The 22,405-nt window shown below is 38.4% G+C and overlaps 1 protein-coding gene across 2 annotated transcripts in view; it reads right to left on the minus strand.

Annotated features, from left to right (window-relative positions):
* Nucleotides 1-10,137: 10,137 nt before the first annotated feature.
* The window catches only part of LOC129758094 (tyrosine-protein kinase CSK), a 129,985-nt gene continuing 117,717 nt past the window's right edge, over nucleotides 10,138-22,405 (minus strand). For both annotated transcript variants that reach the window (XM_055755537.1, XM_055755538.1), the window contains 6 exons: nucleotides 13,553-13,772; nucleotides 13,090-13,346; nucleotides 12,864-13,025; nucleotides 12,593-12,788; nucleotides 12,293-12,379; nucleotides 10,138-12,226 (listed from right to left, as the gene is read on the minus strand). In XM_055755537.1, coding sequence (XP_055611512.1) covers nucleotides 12,035-12,226; nucleotides 12,293-12,379; nucleotides 12,593-12,788; nucleotides 12,864-13,025; nucleotides 13,090-13,346; nucleotides 13,553-13,772 — 1,114 coding nt within the window. In that variant the 3' untranslated portion in view covers nucleotides 10,138-12,034. The remainder of the gene's footprint in view (nucleotides 12,227-12,292; nucleotides 12,380-12,592; nucleotides 12,789-12,863; nucleotides 13,026-13,089; nucleotides 13,347-13,552; nucleotides 13,773-22,405) is intronic.

Below are 22,405 nucleotides of genomic sequence, written 5' to 3' on the forward strand. Positions count from 1 at the left end.
GAAAAATTTTCGAAAATTTCAACCGTTTTCAAAGGTAAAGTGTTAATTAGGCTTCTATTAAACAACCTGGAGAAAAATCAGCGAATTTCCGTCAAAGGGCTTGAACAACAACCGTTTTGAAAAAAAAGTTGCTAAGGTGGGTAAGACGGACACCTCATGGTCGGGTAAAACGGACACATAAGTTTCTCCAGGTATTTCAAATTTTTCATCGGTTTGATCTTCCATATGCCTTCGAAAGACCTTGGCAAGAGCAATTGTCGGTTAAAAAGCGCTCGACATGACAAACAGGCCATAAAAACTGTAAAAATAGGATCTCCGGTTAAGAAAGCGCCTATAAAACACTGAATTCCGAAACCACACTGTTTCGCTTCTGGACTCTGGCCAGTTGGTTCCATTCTGGGTTTAAAACGTTTTAAAATACTTAACTCAGAAAAATACCTACATTAACAGCAATTTTTGCGACATAATGATCCTTTTTTGAACAGTGTCCGTTTTACCCGACTATTTTAGAAAAGTGTATTTTGCAAGCATGTTTTAGATTGCTATAAAAAAAAAGTCTTGATGAAGGAAATTAACTAATTCCAATGGTTAATTCGATAGCAAACAACCTAGCCTTTCTGCACGAATACTGCGATTAAAAAAGCAATATCTGCTTTTCTATTGCGATTCTACCTTAGGGTGTCTGTCTTACCCGACTTTCCCCTACTGAATTCAGCATATCATTTTCCTAATGATCATTCTCAAAATATCATAAAAACGATCTGATAGTTGAGTTGTTAGTATCATTGAGTGATTTTCTTAATATAGAACTTTTCTATAATCGTAATCTTATCTTTTTCCAGATTCAATTCATTTGTTTTTTCAAGTCTTGTGTTGATTCTTCAGTTACCGAAGCTCAGTTTAATAATTTTTCTGAATTTTGAAAATTCAGGATCTTTGTTTAAGATACTAAACTCATTTGGATTCTTTTTCTGATTTTTTTCGATAATAACTGATTCTGTGTCTTAAACATATAATCTTTATTCTCAATTTTCGTTCAACCGATCATTTTTGCACTAATACCCCTTTGGCTTTAAGGGCATCCAATGAAACTTACGTCACATTTAGGATGACAATTTGACAAAAAACATGTTTACCTGATGAGAATAATATTCAAAATATCTCATGAAAACATTTTTTTTTTGTGTTTCTAAGACATAGAATTGAAATTCACATTTGGTACAATTTCTGTTTTTGCTTTTTTTTTTTAATTTAATTCATATCTTGTTTCTCAAAACCTCGATTTGAAATTATGATTAAGATTTGAGATACTGAATTTTGGTTCTGAATATAACATGATTTAAAGTTTTGAATTCTTAAGCTCTTAAATTTATATCTCTATAGAATGTGGATTAAATTATTTTGATTATTTTTTTTCATATTTTGTTTTCTATGTTTAAATCTTTATGATACTTCCTCATTGTCACTAGGTAAATATTTCTCGAATAAGCACACACCAAACGATCAATGATGATATGAAAATCATTCAAAATATTTCTCCGGTCAATTTTGTTACAATTAGAGAATTTTAGTTGGTGATAAGGGTTTTAAAAAAATGAGAATTGAATTTTGCTTTTGGCTGCATAAATCAGAGTTTTCATTTCTAAGAAATTTCTAAAGTCTTCCGCAACGTTTGTACGTGATTAATCAACAATTTTTATTTGAAGATACTCGAAACTGTTTTCTACAACATGGCTATTTGATGATAGTATGCTGAACTCATCTTCATTTTTTTACACGTTTAAAAGGTTTTGTATTTTCTGGGAAAACATTTGTTCAAAAAAACGAATTAAAGGGCCCCCCGAGAAAAATTGCCCCGGGCCCCCAGATGGCTTAATCCGGCCCTGGTGTCTGTGTTAATTTCGAAATAACAGGGTCGCATGTTGTTTTAAAATTATATGAATCTCGTTGTCTGTTTACTACATAACATTACTCTTAGTTTTATGTAAAAAGTTTCTATAGTTATTGCGGTAGTTTTGCATTTCAACTTGAAATTATAGAAATCAAAGCAATCATAAACTATACACAAAAATATAATTGTCAATTAACATTGAAAGATTTGGAATGAATACAAGCATATACAGCTATCAGTTGGAAGTTATTTACCATATTCAATCCGGATATTCCCTGATTACAACATTGGCGACGAGGCGAACCCTGTGCACGGAATGTTACAAGAAATATTTAGCTGAGTAAGTAATAACAATCTTAAAGAAGATTCGGCTAAATAATCTCAAAGGAGATATTTTAAAAGCCTCAAAGGAGAGCTCAAATTAGTCTCAAAGGAGACCTTAGCCTCAAAGGAGAGCTTAAAATAGTCCCAAAAGAGACTTTAACCTCAAAGGAGAGCTTAAAATAGTCTCAAAAGAGACTTTAGCCTCAAATGAGAGCTTGAAATAGTCTCAAGGGAGACCTAACCCTCAAAAGAGAGCTCGGAGCAGTCTCAAAGGAGGCTTTTAAAAAAGGTCTCAAAGGAGACGGGAAAAAATCACAGAGTTTCAAAGAAGACGAAAAAGTTGTTAATTTTAAAGATATACAGCTGGGATTTTTTACACCACGTCAACGTGGTGTTATCGGCATAATTTTAACAAAAATGTTAGTCTCGAGATCTTTGAGAATGTTAAAGGAGGTTCGAGTTTCCTTTGGAAGTTTGCTGTGATAACAAGCAAGTTTAAAAGAAAATATTTCCAATCAACAACTTCTGCATCTATGGCAACCTGTACATTCCATGACAGCTCCTGAGCAGCCTTAACAACACGTTGCAGTGTTCGTTACGTTAAAAGAAATGAACTGGATCATGCAAAATCTCGATATGGAGGATGCTGATCTGGTGGCTTATTTAGATGCAAAGTTTGGCATCGTAATGGGTTTGGACTTTTTCCTCAATCTGTGAATATTCTGAAATAAATAACGGAACCAAGAAGCGCTCAAGAAAGCCCCCTGCTATAACAGTTCAACTACCGGACCCTGTAAATAAGATGGGACAACAATGTAAAGGGTGATACGTACAAAATTTGGTCAAGGGAAAACGCGTGTAAATCGGTGAAATCGTTTATTTAAAAAATCAAATTAGGTTTCTTTTTCAAGTTTAATTAGTATAAAATTCAGGAAAAATATTCAGTTAGGCTTCCGCTTTTTCAAATCCGAATTACCGGACCTTACGCTTAAACCCTGCCATCAGATTTTGTACAGCCACCTTCTTCGCCGCAGAAAGCCAGTTTGCGTTGAACTGCTGCTCGTCCTTAGCAGTTTTTTTGGTCTTCTCTAGGTTCCGCTTGACAATAGCCCAGTATTTCTCAATTGGGCGGAACTCTGGCGTGTTGGGAGGGTTCTTGTCCTTGGGAACCACCTGCTAGTTGTTGGCGGCGTACCACTCCATGGCCTTTAAACCGTAATGTCAAGATGCCAAATCCGGCCAAAACAGTACGGAACAACCGTGTTTCTTCAGGAAAGGCAGCAGACGTTTATTCAAACACTATTTCACGTAACTTTCTTGGTTGACAGTTCCGGAAGCAATGAAAATGCTGCTGAAAAGCCACTGGTACAGATGGCTTGCAAAACCAGATATTTCTTCGCGAACTTTGACAGTTTCATGTGCTTGAAAATATCTGCTACCTTTCCCCTTCCTTTTGCGGTATAAAACTCCTGTCCCGGAAGCTGCTTGTAGTCGGCTTTGACGTAGGTTTCGTCGTCCATTACCTCGCAGTCAAACTTCGTCAGCATCGTCGTGTACAGCCTCCGGGATCGCGCTTTGGCGTCGTATTTTGGCCCTTAAGGCAGCCACACAATACCGCGTCGTCCGTCGCGTCACGTCAGCTGTCAACGCCGTCGTTGTGTACTAAAACGCTGACGCGACGCACTCTACAATTTTCGCACCACAATATAGCGTCCACTGACAGGGCTGACAGGGAAATATTGAGAGAAAACTCGCAAACTCCAACGCAAAATGTTTCATTTATTTTCATTTAAAAAAAAACGGGAACATACAAATCAAGTTAATATATCTAAAAAACGCTTTATATGTAATTTCATCATTATCATTATAATGTTAAAAATAAATTTCAATGACGTTTTTCAACAAATGTGTATCATCGAAGAGATAAAATGACGATGATATGATTTTTGAATCTGTTTGTGTCAATCTTTGACGAAAAATATCAAATACGATTAGTTCAAACCCATGCTGACGCGCTTAAATTTTGATATTTTTCAAAACCAAAACGTCGACGCTCGAAAACGCTGCCGTTTAGAACAAGTTTTGCGTTTTAGTACAATGCCTTCGCTGACGCGACGCACCATTGTGGCGACTCAAACGGAAAATGCACGCTCGGCCATATTAAACCATGAATGTTTGAAAAATAACCATAATCGAAGTTCTGTGGATCAAGTCGTTTTATGAGTTTTCAGCAAAAACTCATAAAATGAGATTTCGAGGAGAACTTGGATAATGGTTATTTTTTAAGCATACCGAAAAAGGCGGAAAATAAGCAAAAATTCTAAAGGAAAACATCTGAATGAATGTAAAATGACAAGAATCAACCAGTATTTGTTCAAATCCGTGTTTTATTTCGAAATACATATTTTGCGAGGAATATTAAAAAATTAAAAAACATCCATGTAAACATTTTTCTAACGGAATCTTTACTTGGAAGCTGTCAATAAAGATGCATCATTTCGTTGCGTCTGCGGGGCGGAATTCTTCCGATCTGCAAAGCTTTCGTTGGTCTCTGTTGCCATCATTTTTGCGAGCGATGCTGTCTCCTCCCCGGTGACTGCACAGCACTCGAGCCTATATTGGTCCCCCCCTGAGTTTCTAAACACAATGTTTTAAATCGGATGGGCTCGCTGAACGGGAGAAGTGCTATTCTCATCATTACTGCAATGGAAAACAAATCGTTAATATGTGCAAAATAAATCTTGCGACGGATTATAATAATTTAATATAATATTTATAAGGCTTACTTGTTTATAAGATGGCTGATTCCTAGCAGAAGCCTTCTTTGCTTCTTGGAACAAACGGCAGTCTCCGAGTCGTCTGACCGTGCCGTTATGATGGTGTAACAGTTTTTCTGTTGAGGCCGGATTCGTTCGAGGCAACAGATTTATAACCTCCCGCATAGCTATCGTCGATAGTATTGTCTACTCCTAGCTCCTACAGATTATTTTCCGGGAGTTGCGGCAAATCATTCTCCGGAAGCCCCCGATCCGATTTCATTTGAAACAGGCTGTGGATTATAGCGCGCAATCGAATGGAACTGTCGGAGGGAACCTGTTCTCTGCGGAAAGAATAGAGATTTAGGAGATATTTATTCATACACACTTTTTGCAATCCAACAGATATTTACGCCTTCTATTATCAGATAATCCTCATCATGAATTGTAAATCAACTGTAACCACTCAAAAACCACGGACTACAAAGCTGAAATGGTGAACTTAATTCACAGCTGAAAAAAATAAACAAGTTCGCTTGAAAAAATGGCGGTTTTCATATTTTCCGCGGTTGAAATTTAACCATTTTTCAACTTGTTTATTAGAACTCCTAAAATGGTTAAAATTGAACCGTAGGTCATGATTGAAAAACAACTAATATGGCAGTTTTGTTGGAAATCGCAGAAAATGGTTCAACAAAAGTCATTAATGGTTGAAAAAATATGAGCGTGTGGCATCCTCAAAATTAAATGTTAACGCGACGCGACGATCGACGCTGTATTGTGTGGCAGCCTTTATTCTGCGCCGCGCGTGACGTGATGATAGTCGAGTCACCCAAGTCACTCTATTCCAGTAGTCGGTTTAGGTGAGGATTGTCACTTCGGATGAACTTTGTGAGTTCTTACCATATTCTCGTAGTCACCGTGGGTGAGAATCGTCGCATTCGGGTGACGATTTTAGGTGACAATTGTCGGTACCTTTTCAGGTGGTGACGAGATAGAATTGAAATGTAAAATTCCGAAAATTACTGTAAAGCGGAGTTGTTAGTTGTTGAAATTCAATCAAAATATTTTACCTAGCATGTTTTAATGATTAAAATCATCAATAAATTTGTTAACACGAAGAGAATTTCTTTTATAAACGCGTTGGAGTTTAAGGGGGCTGGTTTTACTTAAGGGATTTCTGCTGCTAAATAGGCCTGAATTAAATTTCAAGCTGTTACCGATAAGTTGTTTAAGGTTCTATTCATGATACTTATAAAAAAAATTAAATCATGCAATCTAAGTTTGGCCGTCCGAACGTCTGATGCATGATGCTGGAGATGTGCACGTTGCGGGAGAGGTGCACGGTGCGAGTTTTCTGGTCCATCCGGGCCCGTACCAGCTTAGACTTCAGCACCTTGATGATGAACGGCATCCTCCCAGGCGTAGCCGGCACTTTTGGCCGTGTACGTTCCGAGCAGCTCGATCCTCGATATCCTTGAGGACGTCGTGTAACAGTTGGGGTACAGCTTTTGCATCTGCTCATTCGATGGCGGACACTGAGTGAATTTAGGCTTCAGCTGATCGACTCCGGTTACGAAGTTCTCCCATTAGCACATTTAACTAGAAACGACTCATTGCGATCCTCCACGACTAGCTATCCGAAGCAGTCCTATTCCATCCCATTCTGATAGAACAAAATGGACAACTGCCTTTTAACTATCTCATCAATAAACATCTTTCATGAAAAAAGAGATTGGTATCTGCCAACGGTGGCTCCAGAGATTCCCCACTGGTTAAAACAACTATCAAGTTGGTCGAAGAACTCCACCCTCTAATCTGTTTAATAAGCGGTCTATCGATCAAATATTGGAACGAGACGAATCACAGTTTCGACTTATTTGACACCCAGAGGAGATGTCATGTCACGGCACAGTTAATTGCAGTGTGCCGCAGAATTACGAACTGTTGACGAGAATTTTCGACTGACTTTAGGTAAATCTAAATACATATCTCCAGATCGCCAACAGTGGAGATCTTTTATTTCGACTTTATGCGTCGGACAATCGACGCTGGATCTTCAAGTAAGTAAGTATTGTTCGTTTCTTTTCGTTCTACACAGCACAATCTGACCACCAAAAACCGAACCGCTTATGTTTCATTATGTTTTATTGATTTTTTTTCTTTAATTTTATTATATGTCCAATAGTTGCTTGCGATTTTGTTTGTATGTTTTAAATGTTCCTGTTTTTTTTTCTTTAAATATATATAGCTTTCCATTTTCCTTTGTTTTTTTTTTCAATAAATTACTTCTTTCCTTACCGCATGTCTGCTTCTCTGGTAGTTTCCCTTATACGCTTATCTCATAATGAACCTATACGGGGCATTCTGTTTGTTTTTTTTTTTTTTTTGATATTTTTGTGTCGGTCTCTGCTTTCTTTGTGTGTTCGTAAGTTGATACGTGGCCGTTTTTTCATCTCAATTTCTATGCATGTGTGTTGTTGAATGTGTGACTTTTGCGTTTCCTCACAATAAAGGGTTTTTTTTATTGTAGCAGTATTGGTTTTATCGGCTAGTGTGTTAGTTTGTATATTTCTGTCTTTTTCCATTCAATAGTTTTTCCTTGATTATTATTTCGTTTACTTTTAACTGGCGATATAGTACGTAACCGGTTGATTTTTCGCCTAAATGTTTGTTGTTTTGTTTCCTATATCGGACCTTGTGATTTGAATCGTTGGTTATATGAATATCCTATTGGTTTTGGTTTCTAAATTGATAAATGGCAAATGTATAGAAGTTTTTCGTTTTTGCTTAAAAAGGGATTTAACCACAAGTTGTCTATTGAAGCCTGTCGCAGTTTTTTTTTGCTAATAATCGAATAATACCAAACATTTCATTATTCTGGCTGTTTGCATCTATCAAGAGGATTCCATTTTCGGTCAAATTTGTTCTACAGCTAGAATGTGTTATGCTCTACGTATATTGAATTGAATCATACCTTCAAACTGCTTTTTGGCATCACTGAATTACATAGGTAAACATATTTTGAAAAAGAAAATTCTTCTCTATCTATCGTTTGTTATTGTTTCATTACTTTAAGCAAACGTTCAAGTCAATCAATTTATATAAAAAATGTGTTCATGTAGGAAATTAAACTTCACTTGGAATGGTAACGAGAAAGAGGCGGTTGTGATATTTTCCTTTTTTTTTATTTTAAGCTTTCGATCTGCGCTGCGATCTTTTTTTCGGTAATATACAAGCCAAAGTTAAGTACTGCTTAAAGTTTTGCGTTATCTTTTTTCAGTTTCCAAATGCCTGGCTGCTTCATAATTGATAGTTTTAATGTTTCTTTTATAGATCTTTCAGAAACGTATTTACAAATGTGCACACAACTGGCTCCACTGAAATGTGAATATATTAAAAACAAAATAATCTCTAAACAAAAGAAAACAACAAATGTAGAGTGTGTAAAACCAGACAAATTCTGGAACATTAAAATTACTCCCTAGTCCGATCACATGTCGGATAGTGCAAATGGTTTTAATGTACTGATTCACGTGGTTAACACAAAAGCACATATCGTAGCGAAGATTGTGTTAATGTTTTTCCGATAAAGTTGGTATCAGAGCAAACTAAAATCCCCAATAACATAAAACAAACGACCAGATGCAATCGTTTCTTTAAAACAAATTAAAATTCAACTAAATAAAATACATTAAGGCTCACACTTAAATCATTCACTAATACGCGGAAAGCTGTAATTCGCAGTCATACTTTCATGCACACCAACAAAAACAAATAACCGAATCTTGTACCTACATCGTAATATTTTTTTTTATTATTGATTTCGATTCAGTTTTTCATGATCATAAATACAAAATTTTTCACAATTTTCAATTCGAAAATGTACAAACGTTTGAATAATCTATGTTCTGTTTTTTGAGTGTTTCTATTCAAAAAAGTCATAATCATAAATGGAAGATCTTCTATTAATTATTTTTCTTGTTTGTCTTCCTAACCATCACATTTGCACACGGGCACACAACTACACCTAACAAACTAGTACCCTATAATCTAGAACCACGCGTGCCACGGAGTTAGTGTTGGACTGTAATTGATAAGTATATAAACCAAATGACTGATGTGTGTTTTACAATCTTCCCGAACCCCAGCAGACCGCCTCCATATATTTTCGACATTCCAACCATTTTCATGGGTAGGTGCTTTTGCTTATCTCTTACCCAATAACGTCGATTGGTACAAATATGAATATCATATCGTGTCAATTTCCTCATCACTGTTTGTAACGTATATTTTTCCTGTTTTTATTTTTTAAATTTATATCATTTTGATGACTCAAAACTCTATGGGAAAAAACAACAGACGCGGAATAATATGAGTAAGGATAGTATGGCATTCTGTTGCCTTCGGCCAGATTTGTAATAAAAAATTCCAGCCGACATCAAAAGTATTCATATAAAAAAGTTTGGTTATATGTACTGAATCATACCTTTCACTTTCGAGTAGAAATCGATGATCCTTCGACTGGTTTAATCGGAGTTAGAATGGCATTTATTCGTGTTAGAATGTTCTTATCAGACGTCACGTTACATAAGATATTTATTTCAAACGATTGCTAAGAACCAAGTAGAAATTATATTTTGTTCAAGTTTTTTTTTGTGGCGTTTTAATAGCTCGGGGAGCTGACGCTGGAAATGAAAATTAGAGATAGTTTGGAGAAGAAAATTTTAAAGTTTAGAGTAGGCAGCGTAGAATAGGAAGCGTTCATGAGACGTTGGTTAGACCATCATGCACTTCATTATATCCATTCCGGCTGGATATGCACAGAATGCAGTTCAAGATAATAAACCAACCCCTCCTGATACCAGTTAAGTTGGAGGAAGGACAAGGGTGGGTTCGAGACTGGCCTCTACTTACTCCCCAAGCATCTCACCAGTCGGGAACTTATGGTTATTTTAAAATGACCAACATTGTTTGGCTGGAAAATGTGACGTCAAAAATTTTGCTATAGTTATTCATTGCCAGTTCAACGCCATCCAACTTTAAACAAAAAAAAATCCAATGAAGTTAAAATAATAAACCAGTCTGAATCGAGGGTAGTACTTAACAGAGACGGATTGATTTGTCAATAGTTATTGAGCGTCTACAATTCGCATTTTCATACAATTTGATAGCTCCGTTAGCTGCGATAAAAGAAATCTTATAAATGAGTGAAGTGCAAACTTTGTCTAAGGAAAAATTTCAATTAAAAATCCATTCTAGGCATCAAAAACACACACACACACGCATATTTCGCAGAGTTCAATAATTTATTAAGGTACACCGGGGCAAGTGCAAACGGTTTTCACCATAGTTCAACTTTCACATGTCCTAGAATAATATTTATATGTTCAAAAATTATCAATTATCGTTCGTTGCATCACTAAAATAGTTCTCAACAAATTCCCGTTGGCAGTGAAAAATTAAAAAATTTTGGTAAAAAGTAACGGTGCTTTTGTGAAAAAATTTCAAAATTTGCACTTGCCCCGTTTAAGGGGGCAAGTGCAAACGCAATACTTTTTCCAAACTAATTCACAGATGAGTCAGTGTATCGGTCTTAAAATGAATTGAATACATGTTCCGGTACGTTTTATCAACTTTGATTAATATGTTTGCTGTTTTCTTGCAATATTGATAACTTTTTGGAACTCCATTTTTGGTGACTGTTGTTTTAAGCAAAAGACCTTCATTTACTAATGCATTACGGAATTTTGAACATCCGCTTCAGATGCAACACTTTAGATACCCCTTCTGACCATTTTAATATAATGCTGAACCATTTTGGTGATGAATTTTCTGAAATGGCTGATGTTGCATGGCTTAAAGGTGCGTTTGCACTTACCCCGGTAGTGTCGTTTGCACTTGCCCCACAGTGTGGGTTGACAAGAGCGAATATTATTTTCACAACTTTCGGGGTGTAATGAAAATTTATCATAAATTTTCTGCTTTCACTTGATTATCGGTCTCAAACACTCACCTTATAACGAAAATTCGGATTTGAATGCCCTTTTTTGTAGCCAAAATATGCAAAACAAAAACACACTGTTCATGTCTAGTACGAACTTGAATTCGTGTGTGATCAAACAGTGCCGTGTTTTTAGTGAAAAATTTAAAGAAAGTTTAGTTTATCTATGTCAGATTGTTTGTTTGGGTCTAAACAACAATTTCTAGAAGAAGAAATATTTTTTACTTTTTTTGTAACAGAGAAAAGATGAACGTTTGCACTTGCCCCGAGTTTGCACTTGCCCCGGTGTACCTTAATTAATTTTACTTCTCAGAGTTTTTTTTTTTTCATTATATTGACGTTCGATCTTGCCTTCCCAAAAAGACTTGATTACTTACTATTTACACACACTTGATCTCTCCCAAGGGCATTTTTTTAGTTTTCCTTTTTCGAGTGTTCATCTCGCTTCTAGCGTGTAGCTTCTTCGCATAGTTCACAAAACAAATAACAAATTTGATTTAGCTTATAAAATTAATGAAACAAAAAATACTTGGACTTACCCAAAAACTAATGGACGAATGCGATCCGAAATGGAACCAAACATAACTAGGTAGGTAGATCTCTGTACAATTTCGACTTAAAATTAAAGCTGCTTTGTGTGTGGATGTTTGAGCGTCAACTGACGAACAATTGCTGCCCAGGGATAAGGGAAATGATCGATCTCGTAAATCATCATAACTACTAAATGGTGGTACAGAACCTCAGATAAGCCTCCATCCTGTTGTAGTCTTCGAAATCAAGTTTTGACCCCAGTGTCTAGTGTTTTTTTGCAACAATCATAAGTTGTGATAATTATTCATTTTCCCAGCAGCTTTTGTGGGAAGTTCTCTCATACCTATATAAACCGTGTATCATAGATGATGGCGATTATTGTAACGTCCCGTGTGGTATCCATTCTTCGGTACACTTTTTCAATTATAGCGTAATTTAGTACAGATAGATAATAGAACTTTGACAAACCTTGCTTTCGGATTGCTTGCTTTTTCTTTTGTCCTTATCAGAGCCTTACGGGTGCAGGCTCTACGTCACGTAGGTATTGGTTGTTTCCCGCTTACAGATGGCTAGTCGCCGTTTCAGTTCGGCAAAGGTGGGCCGCTTGTCCGGCACCAGATCCCACGCCTGCCGCATCATTTCGTAAATCTCCGGCGGGCAGCCTTCGGGAGCTTCCATTTTGTAGCCACTACCCACGTGCTTCACCACATCGGCCAGGGGCTGGAATGAAATCGAGAGGTCGTTAGTCTTTTTTTTAAAGAACGGAATCGTTTTACGGATGCTTACAATCCTCGGGTATGGCACTCGTCCGAAGGAATAGATCTCCCATAGAAGGATACCGAAGCTCCACATGTCCGTTTTGTTGGAAAATTTCTGAAAACAAGAAAATTGACTCGTCAGTATTGAGTTGTTCCAAGTTGAGTCAAAAGAAGGGTAATCAACATCTCAAATCAAAACCGAATAACGTTTGATTCAAAATGTTTGATTTTTTTTTCCTTAAAAAAAAGTCGTTTAAAACGCTCTTAGTTAAAAGTAAGGACAATTTTATTTCTAGGAAAAACGATTTCAAACAGAATCAAAACTTACCCCCTCTTTTAGCGCTTCCGGTGCAGTCCATTTTATGGGCAGCTTGCTGATGTCGGCTGTGTATCGTTCATCTCGCGCCAGCCCGAAATCTGAAACCTTGGCTACGCACTCCTCCGAAATGAGCACATTCCGGGCAGCCAAATCCCTGTGAATAACCTTCTTCATCTCCAGATATTCCATACCGGAGCAGGTGTCACTGTGAGATAAAATTAAAAAAAAAAAGGTTATTGAAGGGTTTCTTCGATTGCAGGGAACACTTAAAGATACTTACAATGCGAAATTTATCTGATCTCTTCGGGTGATGTGCTGTCGACCCCGGGATCGAAGATAATCTACCAGGGAACCTTTGCTCATGTACTCCGTAACCAGATATATGTACTTGTCGTGGAACACTAACCCGATAAATTTTACCAGATTTTCGTGTTCGAGAGTTCTGTAACGAAAGATGTTCAATTTTAGACAAATGATTGAAATTTGAAATAGATTCCGAGACTTACGTCATTACGCCAGCTTCGGCAAGGAACTTATTCGACGCTCGACCAGCATCCTTCAACACCTTAACGGCCACCTTCTCGCCCTTCAGTATGCCTAGCATAACGTCCCCGAATTCGCCCTTGCCGATGTTTTCCTTCAGCTGCAGATCCTCCAACTTGATTTCCCAGCCATTGTCCTGGAAATCCTTGACGCAGAACTCTTCCTTTGGTAGGGCCTTCATCAGCTTGGTGCACAATCCGTCCGAATCCAACGTGTAGTGCTGCGAGAAAGAATCCAAAACGGGAAACAATACCCCCGCCGATTAGCATTTGCAAACATTGAATATTAACAATATCAAGTAACGAAAGAACAACAACGAACGAATCCCGCACAGCCACGGGCCAATCATGGGCCATAATTGCATTAAATGGATAATGATATCATTTACCCCGGTACACACGACACACGACTTCTCTCTTGACTTACCTCTACCAGCTGCCCGAGATGGTCGAAGTACTCATCATCGTCGATTGTCAGCTTGTTTTCGGCGTACTTGATCCGGTAGTGTTCCACCTTCTCGTTGAAGCAAACGCAGAGGGTGTAGTCGCCCGGGAAATTGGTCGATTCCCGCACCAAAAAGAGGCCATCCTCCCGTGGCTTCAGCAAGTTTTCCGCCTCTTCTCGCTTTATTCGGCCATGGAACCAGCTGTTGGGAGGAAAAATGTGGGAATTCAAATTAGAATGTGTGAAAGGCATTATTTGTTTGATATCGTGGATTATGCGATTCGGTCAGGTAATTAACGTACCTAATCTTGCCCAAATAATCCTCGCTTTCAGATGTTATCTGATGTAGTATAATATGCTTAACATCACCATGTAGATGTTTTTATCAGAACTGGTGGATAAATATGCCCGATAAACAGTCCCCAAAAAGCTTGGTCTGATGGTAAATGAAAACGTTTTAACATCATATTAAAGAATGTCTTAATTTATTTCGAAAAGCTAGACCTACTTTCAATATTTCCACAACACTTTGAATAGGTAAAGCTTAGTTCTTTTAGAAATGGGACACTTTCTTTTGCTAATAACTTTTTTACTAGTGATCGGACATTCAAAATTTTGACAGCATTTTGCTGCCTGTGAAAAGTACTTCCAGACCTATTTTTGTCAAAATTTAAAATATACGCGTTTTTGAGATATTTACGATGCAAGAGAAAAAGAAAAAAAATATTTTGCACAGTTTTCTTTAAAATCCGTCATTATTAAATTGAAACCTAACAAAACCGTTGATTATTCAAAGAATTACTGTGTGTGAGTTGTGGAAAAGTATGCAAACACTGTCAAAAATGCCCACAAAGCTCAAATCAAGCATTGGAGTGAAGCACATGATCTGCAACTACGGTTGAGGGTCATCAGGGAAGTCAAGTCTCATACCAGAATTTTTGATTTTGAATAAGCGAAAAACTAAGTGTAGATCGCTGAAATGTCCAAATTTTTTTCTCCAATAAGCTGAAATTGTTGTCTAGATATGAGTTATTCAAATCTAACCTCAAACAATAATTTTTTGATAGTTTCTGAAGCTTTGTAAGCTGTATAGCCGGTACCGAGGCTTGCGACAGATGATTTCTGATGGACGACAAAACTTATGAAAAACCCTATTTCAAACCAATTCCACCGTTGGAATCCTTTACCATGTCTGCTCGTGTTAAGGTTCCTAGCATATTAAAGTATGTAATTGCTGGTTGTTTTGTATAAAATTTAATGATTAGCTAAAATTCTGCTGCTGTGGAAAAAAAACAACCATTTTCAAACCGAAAACTTTGGTTTTCACTGTTTTTAAAAGCCTTAAAAGCGTAATCTTGTATGTACCTTTCCCAACCTACGATATACACTATCCGATTATACTTTAAGTTCAATCTCATGGTGGTTTTGCTTCGTTATTTTCAGATTTTGCCAGTATAAAATCCACTAAAAACGCTTTCAAGTGGCTCAAAAATAATTAAGTTTTATTAATTTCCATTCTGCTGTATCTACTAAACTGCCCTCAGTTTCTTCTAAAAGAGAAATATTGGACCGAAAAGTAGCAGAAATTGAAGAAAAAGGATGTAGCCACCTAAAATACACAATAGACGAAGTATAAGTTTGAAAAACTGATCAATATCATGACTGAAAAAAGTGTGCGCCGGTCGATGGGATGTATCAAGAATAAAGCCGATTTTTTTCTTACAAAAAACGAAAAATATTTTTTTTCAATTTTTTCCATGAATTATCATAAGATTACCATCATTTCTTTCATAGAAAGTATTAAGATCAAACGAACGGTTTTTGAGATACACGCATTCGTAACTGTCCCATTTCTAAAAGAACTAAGCTTTAAACTCCGATTTAACTTCGTTTTCATTTGTCGGTATGCTTAATCCATGGAGCTCATGCCCTATTTAATACCCATCATTTCCACAGTTATTAACGCAAATAATACGTGATCGTGAATCACGATGCAGAATATAACAAATAATTTAGAAATTTGGAGTGTGTACCTAAGTATCCTTGAGCATCTTTGAATCTTCCCGAGTAATACACACGCACTCCGAGCATAGAGAATTGCAATAATCTACTTTAAATAGAGACAGTAAATTTTATGTACAACGTGGGATATGAAGACAACGTTAATCTATCTTAGAAAATGAACTAACTAACGAGGAACGATTGACCACCGATCGGAAGCCCAGAAGTGAAGGAAAAAGTATTCCGTACAACACCAAAAATCACAACCGCATAGTTGGGGCCTTCAACCGAAATCCGAACACCTCCGTTCGGGATGTGCCTAAGTCGAAGTTTTGTCCAGAAGGCTAAAACTAAGGCTGGGCTTCGAACGTTCAAGGTACAAAAGGCCCCTAATCGCGACGAGAAGCAGAACAATTCCGCCAAAACCCGTGCCAGGAAGTTATACCTCAACATGCTGACGAAAGTTGAATGCTGCATCATGGACGACGAAACATATGTGAAGGCCGACTTCAAACAGATCCCCGGCAACCTGTTTTTCACGGCCAAGGATAAATTTAGCGTTCCGGAGCATGTCCGCACTCAAAAGATGTCCAAATTTGCGAATAAATTCCTGGTTTGGCAAGCCATCTGCACGTGCGGGAAGCGGAGTGCAACTTTCGTGACCCCATGAGGTTTACATGAAAGAGTGCCTCCAGAAGCGGCTGCTTCCTCTCCTGGAGGCATGAGGCCAAATCCGGCCCGTCCCAACAATCTTTTGGCCGGATTTGGCGTCATGCCACTACTCCAAGGACGTAAGGTCAATTTCGTACCGAAAATATTCAACCCTCCCAACATTCCGGAGCTCCGCCCCATCGAGAAGTACTGGGCGATTATGAAGAAGCACCTTCTTAAACTACCTAAACTACGAAGACACTATGAAGACAGTCGAGGAACTGGAGAAAGTATGGGTTTACATGCAAAAAACGGTTGATTCACAGGTTGTGCAGAATTTTATGACCGGGGTTAAGGCCAAGGTGCGCGCCTTTGCGCATGGGCAGTAAATAAAATACGAGTAAAATGGTAAAATGAAGTTAAATAGTATAGTAATAGTTTTTTTCAATCCCTGAAAATTTGATGGCAATCGGATGAAAACTCGAATTTTGCGTAGTGGTGCCTTGAATTTCAGGCGTTGATCTAAGATTACGCCAAGATCGTTAACGTGGTTCACACGTGCGATAGATGGGTTCGTCTCCAGGGAAGTACTCCGCATTTAAAGGCTGCCGCTTATGAGAAAAGCTGATGACTACACATTTGCTGCGGTTTAATTGCAGGCAGTGAATGTCGCACCAATCAGCGAATAGGTTGAACTGACATGACATTTATGCCGTCGTGGTCGTTTACGGTGAAAAACAGTTTTAGGTCATCAGCATATCAAATTTTAGGGCCGTCGAGTAGTGACACGTCGTTGAAAACAGGAAAACAATCGGTCCTACCTTGGGGCACACCGGAGGTGACAGGGAATTGCCTAGAAAAGGTGTCAGTGTGTCACCCGTTCAATTTACGGCCAGTTCAGTAGCTGCGGAGCCAGCCAAGTTTTCCAGTTCTCCGATGACAATTTCGTGGTTTACCTTGTCGAAAGCAGCTAAACTTTCATGCACAAAAAAAGTGAACGTTAGCAAGTTACTTGACGTAGAGCATTTGGGCATGAATCCGTGCTGATCATTGAAGATGTTATTTTTGCAGGGCGGGAAAAAAGGATCCAAGGCCACCAATTCAAAAAGTTTGACAATCGAACATAAGGCCGAGACTCCACGGTAATTGTTGACATCTCACCTATCTCCTTTTTCCCGTCCGGGCCCGTAAAAAAGGAATTCTTGAGCTTCGCTGCTGCTATAGAGATGACTGCCTCCTCGATTCCAATACCATTTATTGGAAGCCCAATTCATGACAGCGCTAGCTTAATGTTCTGGGGATGTTGAAGCTGAAGGTAAGGTACTAGAATTTGTTTGGGCGAATTCACGATCAGAGTTCGCCGTAATGCCATCCAGAAACATGTTTGAAGGTATACCAGGTTCTTTCCGCTGACTATTTACGAGTTGTTGAAAACGCAGGTTTCAGTGGTGGAATAGAGTTATCTTTATTCTTGTTTCGTCTATGAGGTCAGTAGAATACAACTATATTAATTAGCGATAGCTAATTGTCACTTTCCACTTCTTATATTCCCTAACCGGGAAAAGTACTCATTTCTTAATTAGTACTTTGATATTCTTACGCAGAATATCTGGCAACACTGTTGTGTTACCACGAACCCAATTTGTGTTGTCTCGCTTAACCGTGTGATGATGTAAACATTTATACCGTGTTTACAATCATCACCTGTCATCAGCAATCATTGATCTATTGTTCTCGATTGCGAATTGACTCAAAGCATGCGGAACCAAAACAAAATGTTTTGGTTTCGCCGACGGAGCGGCAGATTTCCTCTGCCGAAACCGTAAGTATCAACACCTCCCCTCAATTCGCAGATTGAGAATGCTGAACAGCTTCGCGTGCCTCGCCCTTGGTAACGCTTTCGTGAACGCATCAGCTGGCTGATCCTCAGTAGAGATGCGTCGCAAAGATAGCTGACCGCTTCTTATGATGTCTCTGATGAAAGCATACTTCACATCCAGATGCTTCATCCGCTGATGAGTGCGCCCCTCTTCCAGATACTGGATGCAAGGGATGTTGTCTTCCATTAACGTGAAAGGAGTGCTAACCACACCCAATTCACTAAGGAAGTTTGTTAACCACAAACCTCCCTTGACCGCATAGCAAAGGGCTCCTATCTCAGCTTCGGTCGACGACAGACTGACCGTCTGCTTACGTTTCGTTAACCACGAAACTAGATTTCCCGTAAGTGGATCCGTGTTCGCGTTTCTGCGGTATACCAACGCCATATCGGTCATACGTCGAAGGTATCGCAGAATACGCTGCAGGCCTCGTTAGTGGCCAGACTGGCCTGGTATTGGCATAGTGCGCTAACCGCTGCACAAATAACTGGTCTCGAAGATGTTGCCAGATATTGTAGACAACCGATCAATTCTTTGAACGGTTGTTCGGTGATAACCTCACCATCGTTCAGCTTCGTCCTGCGAACGTTTGTGTCAAGAAACCTGAGACCTAGGGTAAGCCAACCGCCTCTCATGCCGCGTTCTTCTCCAAGGCTGCTATCCATTTTTCTCTCGCTCTTATCCAGGGCTGCTTGATAGTTGCTTAGTACACTAACCGCAGCACTGATTTTCGGCCTCGAAAACTGTAAACAACCGATCAAATCGTTGAACGGCTGTCTAGTGATAACCTCACTTCGTTCAGCCCGAATCTCGTTCTCTTTCATGGCTGCGGTGGTGTTCCTGAAAAAGCAGTCCCTTTGGCCCTTGAGCTTGCTGACGATTCGAAGTTGCTCTTCCTCATCATCAGCGGCTACGTTAGCCACGTAGCGTTGATTAGCTTCTTCTGTTCGCTGACTGCGTCTCTGGGCCGATTGACGGAATCTTGATCATCCTCGTCATCTTCGCCATCGCTACTCTCGCAGTCACTCTCGTCTCGAACCATGTGTTGCGTGGCACCAGAATCGACAACGAATCGAACCTTGCGTTGCTTCTGGTAGCTGATAGCCTCAGCTTGCGAGTGGTGAATATTTTTGGCAGACTGTTTTCTGGTAACCCCAGAAAAACAGCCTCTTTTAGCCATCAACACCTTTTCTCGATTACTTCGAGCATTGGCTAGGTTTGACAGCATGGGGCGGTTTAAGTCACTGGCGACTAACCGTAGCCCAAACCACCTCTGCCATCGATCTATGAACTGCTTCCAGCTGTGCTCGAGCATGCTAACAGCAATGCACAACCAGAGCATGAGAGTAACCCTCTCGGCTAGCAGCCCCAGCCAACTCCTCCAGGGTGTTCCCGGTGGTGGACCTTCGGACCTTCGCGCTGCCCGGTTGCGGATCCAGAGACTCCTCCCGGCCGTCGGACGTGAGCTCACGCATGCTAACCGCAGCGTGGCTCGTGACGGCATCGAAAGTAACCCTCTCGATCCGCGAACCTTCCCGGGCTCGACCGCTGCACTGTGGTCCAAAAGAGCTAAAAGTGGAACTTTTTTCGTAGCGCCTCTGTCTTTTATCTTATCTCTTAAGTGTCTTCAGAACATTTGCTTCTTCGAACATGCTTCATAACTTGAAAGCATCAAAAGTTAGACAAAGTCCACTATAAAAAAATTGTAAATTCTAACTTTTTTATTTCAATAGATAGAGGTTTACTTTATACTACAAAGTTGTAGAATACGTAAAAATATGAAACTTTGTTGAATACATCAAAACTTTATCTCTTTTCAAAGCAGAGTTATACAGGTTTTATTTTGAAAGTTATTTAAAAGTTAGTATTATAAACTTAACTATAGTTAGATGAGGATTTACATAAATAAAATGTTCTGAACGTTTGTTGGGGCATTCAAATCACACGTTTTGCACAAGATTTCAAAATTTTACGGTGTTTCCTAGCCAACTTATTACGACTTTAAGTTTTATTTTTACTCAACTTCACGAGCGATTATTGCAAAAACGTGCAAGTGAATTTTTAAAACTAATGAATCACATTGAAGTTTGAACTAAGAGCAACAAATTGGTGATGTTGTCATTTGTCTCCACGCGCTTATATTTTAACACAACAAGCATATATTTAATGTGTTTTACGTGTTTCCATACAAAAATTATTTTCAACTGCCTTCTGCCTTCGTTTTCCGTAGCATCTGCGTAGCCTGGAAATCAATTTTTTCATTTTTTGTATGGAAACACGTGAAAAACATCAAATATATGCTTCTTGTGTTCAAAGATAAGCGCGTGGAGACAAATGACAACAACACCAATTTGTTGCACTTAGTTCAAACTTCAATGTGGTTTATTAGTTTTAAAAATTCACTTGCACGTTTTTGCGATAAACGCTCGTGAAGTTGAGTAAAAATAAAACTTAAAGTCGTAATAAGTTGGCTAGGAAACACCGTAGAATGTTGAAATCTTGTGCAAAACGTATGATTTGAATACCCCAACAAACGTTCAGAACATTTTATTCATGTAAATCCTCATCTAACTATAGTTAAGTTTAAAAAACTTACTTTTGAATAACTTTCAAAATAAAACCTGTATAACTCTGCTCTGAAAAGAGATAAAGTTTTGATGTATTCAACAAAGTTTCATATTTTTACGTATTCTACAACTTTGTGGTATAAAGTAAACCTCTATCTATTGAAATAAAAAAGTTAGTATTATCAATTTTTTTATAGTGGACTTTGAATAACTTTTGATGTTTTCAAGTTATGAAGCATGTTTGAAGAAGCAAATGTTCTGAAGACACTTAAGAGATAAGATAAAAGACAGAGGCGCTACGAAAAAAGTTCCACTTTTAGCTCTTTTGGACCACTGTGCGCTGGTGGCACATCCTGGCTGGCTAGGGACATCTCGCTGCCTGGTAGTTCTCCGGCTGGTCCCTCTGGGCTGGGTCGTCTCGGCGCAGGCTGGTCCTTCTGGCTGGTGGCCCTCTTCTTGGTGGTCCTCTGGCTGCTGGCTGCTCCACTTGCTAACCGCAAGTTTATTACTTGAGAGTACCCCTCTCGAACTAACTCGTAATTTCCGTATCCAGATGTATCTGGGCCCATAACCTGTTGAAAACGCAGGTTTCAGTGGTGGAATAGAGTTATCTTTATTCTTGTTTCGTCTATGAGGTCAGTAGAATACAACTATATTAATTAGCGATAGCTAATTGTCACTTTCCACTTCTGATATTCCCTAACCGGGAAAAGTACTCATTTCTTAATGAGTACTTTGATATTCTTACGCAGAATATCTGGCAACACTGTTGTGTTACCACGAACCCAATTTGTGTTGTCTCGCTTAACCGTGTGATGATGTAAACATTTATACCGTGTTTACAATCATCACCTGTCATCAGCAATCATTGATCTATTCTGTACCAACACGTGAAAAGGATGTATCTCCATATATGGCGAATCGAGAAAAACGCGTTTGAAGAAAATACAACCTATTTTAAATCGCTAATTAAAAATCACTTGAAATGTTTGCATTTTATGAAAGTCAAACGATGTTTAAAAGCATCCCCTATATGTTAGAATAGAGGAATATCAATTTTTATGAAAAAACAACGCGCTATCGTAGATAGAACCTAGCTCACGTATTATTTTGTCTCCCGTGTTTATACACCCTTTGCTATTTTCTGATTTCTAGCTTTAGTTTTAAGCTTGCGTTCATTTGTAACTATGTTTTTATGTTGAATAAATTTTTATGAAAGTTTAATGGCATTGCGGTGAACTTGATACTATGAAAATTCTTGATAGAAGAATTAAAGATTGAAATTAAATGACGGATAGACAAAGCAGATGCTTAATAGAAGAAAGTTGAAAGATGTTGAAAATGAGCCAAGAGCATATTTTATGAAAAGCTTCAAAGGTGCGTTCTAGACCCTTTGTCCCACATCAATTGAATGGCTGAGAGAAGTAATAGCGAGAGGCTCTCGCTATTACTTCTCTCAGCCATTCAATTGATGTGGGACAAAGGGTCTAGAACGCACCTTTGAAGCTTTTCATAAAATATGCTCTTGGCTCATTTTCAACATCTTTCAACTTTCTTCTATTAAGCATCTGCTTTGTCTATCCGTCATTTAATTTCAATCTTTAATTCTTCTATCAAGAATTTTCATAGTATCAAGTTCACCGCAATGCCATTAAACTTTCATAAAAATAATAATCAACGGTGACTATTCGTTAAAAAGAAAAAAAAATGTTGAATAAAGTGTCAAATCTTTACCA

Source organism: Uranotaenia lowii, chromosome 3, assembly GCF_029784155.1.
Source record: "Uranotaenia lowii strain MFRU-FL chromosome 3, ASM2978415v1, whole genome shotgun sequence".
In the NCBI taxonomy this organism is placed as follows: Eukaryota; Metazoa; Arthropoda; class Insecta; order Diptera; family Culicidae; genus Uranotaenia; species Uranotaenia lowii.